At 40.8% G+C, this 5181-nt stretch overlaps 1 protein-coding gene across 1 annotated transcript in view; it reads right to left on the reverse strand.

Moving 5' to 3' along the window:
- The window catches only part of engase (endo-beta-N-acetylglucosaminidase), a 17999-nt gene that overhangs the window by 5091 nt on the left and 7727 nt on the right, over nt 1-5181 (reverse strand). The window contains exons 8-12 of the mRNA XM_019897394.1: nt 3961-4064; nt 3725-3836; nt 2212-2399; nt 1978-2117; nt 729-828 (exon numbers count right to left, since the gene is read on the reverse strand). Coding sequence (XP_019752953.1) covers nt 729-828; nt 1978-2117; nt 2212-2399; nt 3725-3836; nt 3961-4064 — 644 coding nt within the window. The remainder of the gene's footprint in view (nt 1-728; nt 829-1977; nt 2118-2211; nt 2400-3724; nt 3837-3960; nt 4065-5181) is intronic.

The raw sequence follows: 5181 nt of genomic DNA on the forward strand, positions 1-5181 counted from the left end.
GCGTCTTTTGATTTCAACCAATCAGCGCCGACGCAAATGATGTCACACACGACAACAGCTCAGCTAAGTTAGCCGAGACGACACTCGAAGTCGGACGGACACGATTTTCTGCCAATCTGTGTTTTTCCCTTTTTGGCCAAATATATTTTTTACGACAACTGTCTTGTCCACGGCGTTTTTTAATCGTTCCACTGGGGTGTAGCAGGTGTGTTTATAAAAAGACGAAAATTGTTTGGCGACTATCCCCCACGTTCTAGTTGAGATGGTATAGCCCAAGAGGCAAAATGACGCTTGCAACTGTTGTTGCGAGTTGCCATTCGTTCTACTAAACCATTAGTCAAACGCCGTCATGTCTTCTGTCGTTATTACACAAACAAAAATCTCTTCACTGTTACTCGTGTTAGTGCCTCAATATGGCTATGCTCGTGAAAGCAATACAACGAACTCAAACGCGTCTTCGTTCAATGTTGTCAACTAATATCCGGATTAATTTTATGCAAATTTTCCTCAATTCTCCGGAGAAATTTTCATAAAATTTTGAAAAACCCGGAATTCCGGGAAAATCGGGAGGACTTTCATCTCTGGCTTTAAAACCATGTGGTTTGAATCTGTCAAGTCTTGACAGAGCTAAATTACTGGAACCAAACAATATTTTTTTCGTCAAAAAGCAGTTTTAGATTAGGTAGTGCAACAGCACATGAACCCACTTAAAAGCATTTTTTTTTTACCTGACGGTCCAATTTGCATTCTTCCAATTGTCATGTAGATGAGGAAACTGCTGAATGAGCTCGTGCTCTTCATCGAGGAGAACTGGAGACACACTTTTCACTGCAGGCAGAAAATGTTCGTATTGTATTCGATAAAATACACAAAGTGCCATGAAAAGGTATTTAACAGCTCTCCATTTTCAACCAACCGGGCTGGCTCAAATGTAACTAACCTAAATACTTTCACGCCTTATTAGCCCTGTTCACACGGCACACATTTGGTCCGACACTGCACCGAAATATTTTGTTTGTCTAAAACCCAGACTTTCCATCGTGGCGCTGCTGACACCGTTCAAATGAGTGCAGAGATAGCAGATAATAACCCTGAACTAGTGCTTTGTTATCACTACACCTGCAGCTGATTTTGTCAAAGATGGTGCCTCCCTTTTGTCGATTATTTATCCTTTTTAATTTTTGTCCCACAAATAATTTTTTAACAGAGTACCGCGTTTTGACTAGTGCTGGCACAGACAATGTATAGCTGGGGCGGGCGGTGTTTTCTTTTCATGTGACCAGTTTGGTGATGCTGCCTAAGGAAAATGGTGGTCACACTATATACTGACCCCACAATACATTGACATGTGACAGTGCAATAATCATGCTATCTTTAATTAGTATCTTTGGGAGGGGGCGGGGTGAGAAAGTGTCCACTACACATATTTAGACAGATTTTTGACAAGCATTTGAGAGAAATTAGCCTTTTGTCTATGTAGAAAACGTTTTATGTCTTTGAGTCCAGCTCATGAAAAAATGGGAGCAAAATCATAAATTTTGCATTAATAATTTTTTTTTCCCGTGAATTGAGGTAACTACTCCAACCCCCGATGACGTTTCTCAGATAAAGATGTCAATTTCGTCCGATTAAATTTCACGCCAATTCAATGGCACACCAAAATATGTACGAAAATAAAAAAGAAAATGGCAGATATTTAAATTGCAGTTATGTATGAACGTTCATAATTACCGTATGTGTGGCCTGTGTTTTGAGGACAGCTGTCTTGTTATCACAGTGGCCCATTCAGACTGGTTTGGCTTTGCAGAGTATTAAAAAGTAAAACAAAAACTAAAAATAAATACCAAAAAAAATCATATAAAGGGGTGGGTTAATGAGTTATTATATAATGATATAAGGGTGAGTGAGTTATAGAAGGGGTGATGCCAAACTTCCCAGATCATGATGTTTTGGAAAAGGAGAGCGTGAGAAACCTACTTTTGATATCCTGGTTCTGCTCCTCTGAACTAACACCAGCATCGGTTATCCTGAGCTCCAGCGAAACCGTGACTTGAGAAGATGACTTGTATACAATGCTGAACAGCGTGTTGGATAAAGGCACATGGAGAGAGAAGATCCTGTAAAATTAAATAAGCACAAGAAAAGACAAGATCAGGGGACACTGATATTCCTCCAGAAATTGATGTGAGGCTGAGTAAAATTCAGACAGACTTAGCACAGACTGGAGAACTATGCGTGGCAGGGATGAGACCATCCAGGAGCAGCGAAGAGCCTCCATTCCAGGCATCCTCTGGGCAACCACGGCTCCTTACCCAGCCAACACCCTCCAGTTGCTCATGGTAGTACCATGGTTGGATTTCCTGGGCACTCAAGTTGAACCAATTCTTCTTTGTTTCATGCTACATAGCGAGGACAAAAATGAGGCAGGTTAACAAAAATACTTAATTTCATCAACCTGCCAACGGCTATTTCTTTCAGACTATAAAGGAAAAAGCCCCCCCCCCCCAAAAAAAAGGTCCTGAAATTTAATATTTACTTGTGAATATATAAATTCTGATAAACATAACAAAATGACATCTGAAACAAATTTCAAACAAATGACGGTACACAGTGGTATCAAAAGAAGCCGAGTTCAGTACCCATCCATACAATAGTATTGCATAACTTGGATGGATTTACTCCTTTGATTTGCTTCGCTGTGAAAACACTTCAGACACAAACGCACATGTGGAGGGTGAGATCTATTCGGGGGGGAAAAAATTAATAAAATCATACACTGGAAATCTGGCACTATTCTGGAGTACTTTAAGCCAGGGGTCCCCAACTGCCGGTCAGCGGACCGGTACCGGTCTGCCGGGCATTTGGTACCGGGCCGCACAGAAAGAACTTGAACTTTTAATTCCGTTTTATTTATTTCGGAATACGAAAGATGTTTTATTTTGAAAAACTACCGGATTCTCCGTGACATCCATCTGTGTCACGCTTGACACACGTCAAGCCACGCTTCTGCTTCACGTGACCGATGACTTCAAAACAAAACGCAGGAGCTCGCAAAATGAGTAAAAAAACTGCTGGAGATCGCAAATCACGGCGGCCTTAAAAGTACGTTCGAGACAACTGGATGAAAGTTATGGCTGACTACTCTGAGATCGCCACAATAGCACTGTTGCTATTTCGACATCCTACATGTGTGAGGCGGGGGGGGGGGGGGGGGTGTCTCTGCAGCAACGGCGACGAAAACAAATTTACAAAGTAGACTGGACATAAACTACACACTTGAGGTGTCATTGTCTCCTATTACCCCGAGATGGGACCGTCTGGTTGCAGAAAATCAAGTTCGGTGCTGTGGTGAGTCGTCATTTTCATGCACTTTGAATTTGCGTTGTACCGTATTTTGAAGGCATTAAACATTGCCATAGCGATCGGAGTGTTGAGGCCAGATTAGACGCTCCTTGTGTTTATTATTATATTTCGAAAACGGCACAGTTTTCATGCAGCTCATACCATATTATTTCGTTGAATTATTTCCGCCACACCTTAAATGCCGGTCCTTGAAAATATTGTCTGACATAAACCGGTCCGTGGGGCAAAAAAGGTTGGGGGCCCCTGCTTTAAGCCATGCTATGTGAAGAAATTTTACAATTATTTTATCTGTATCATCATATAACAACGTTGACCAAGTAACATTTGCAATGGTTTTACACAACCTCTTTCAGGACTGTACCTTTCCTTTCCAATAGACAGCATTCCCAAAGCCCTGACAGAAGGAAGACACAAAGGGGAGCTTCACCGCTGGACGATGAATGTACAGGTAGTTTTTCAGAAGAGCCCAGAATCTACACATTTTCAAAGATTATTGCAGTCAGTCAGTCAGTCCGAATCAAGCACATTTACATATCGGAACACTTCTGATATTAATAATGATACAATATAGAATCCAAACTAATGTGATCACCTCACCTATCCTGATTATGACGAAAGTCTGATTTTTCTTGCATCTCATACACCCAACCAGGAGCAAAGATTGCAGCAGAAAAGTTGTACTTTCGGATGATTTCCAGTGCCTGTTAAAACAAGAGGGTAATTGCAGTGAATACATGATCAGTTGATGGATGATTATAAGATGATGTAACATTTTTATAGAGACAATAATACTGGATAATTTAGGGTGGAAAAATCCCACATCCGAATTTGGTGAATTACACATTTTTTCACAAATCTTGTATTATTGGTCAGTCCCCACGTGGGACTTCGATTTTTTACAACTAACTGACCAACCGTAAGAGTTTAAAATGGCTTGCAATACGGATGGCTTAAGAAACATGCGTTCTTTTTTCCCCTACTTCCTGAAAAGAGACGACCATGTTTTCCACACTATAAGGTGCTTCGGAGTATAAGGCACACCTTCAACGAATGGCCTATTTTAAAAATGTTTTCATATATAGGGCGCACTGCATTATAAGGCGCATAGAATCGAAGCGACAATCCTGGCTGCAGTTGCGCTATGCATCCAGTTGAGCTATGTGACAGCTAATACAATACAATACAGGCTTATTTATATAGCTCTTTCACAACCGCTGCAGCTGTAACAAAGCACTTAACAGAACATTTGAAATACTACGTCCAAGAAATCTGAATATTGATCCATATATAAGGTGCATCAGATTATAAGGCGCACTGTCGGCTTTTGAGAAAATGGAATGCTTTTAGGTGCGCCTTATAGTGCAGAAAATACGGTATTTTGGAGACACAACCATTCTAACCTACTGCTGGCATCTATCGCTGAAATCTCTTCTGCCAAAATGTTGTTAATTTCATCTTTTTTAATATTCCTATTGTCACGAGATAAGCCAATACAAAATACAAACAAAGACCAAACAAACCCCAAAAGATGTAGACCGGGGGTCGGCAACACGCGGCTCCGGAGGCCTCGTGGCTCCCTGGAGCTTTTTAAAATGTTTGAAAATTGAAAAAGATGGGGGAGTGAAAATATATTTTTTGTTTGAATATGGTTTCTGTAGGAGGACAAACATTCTTAACATTTTCCAATGCTGTAAAAATATGTCGAATAAATATTACATTTCAACATTTCTGTCAACGAAGATTTGCGCCACAGCCTGCAACACACGTTTCTATTAACAAGGCAGGATGCCAGGCAGGTGGCTGTTGTAAGAAGAAACG

This window comes from Hippocampus comes, unplaced genomic scaffold, assembly GCF_001891065.2.
Source record: "Hippocampus comes isolate QL1 unplaced genomic scaffold, H_comes_QL1_v1.1 scaffold238, whole genome shotgun sequence".
NCBI classification, from domain to species: Eukaryota; Metazoa; Chordata; class Actinopteri; order Syngnathiformes; family Syngnathidae; genus Hippocampus; species Hippocampus comes.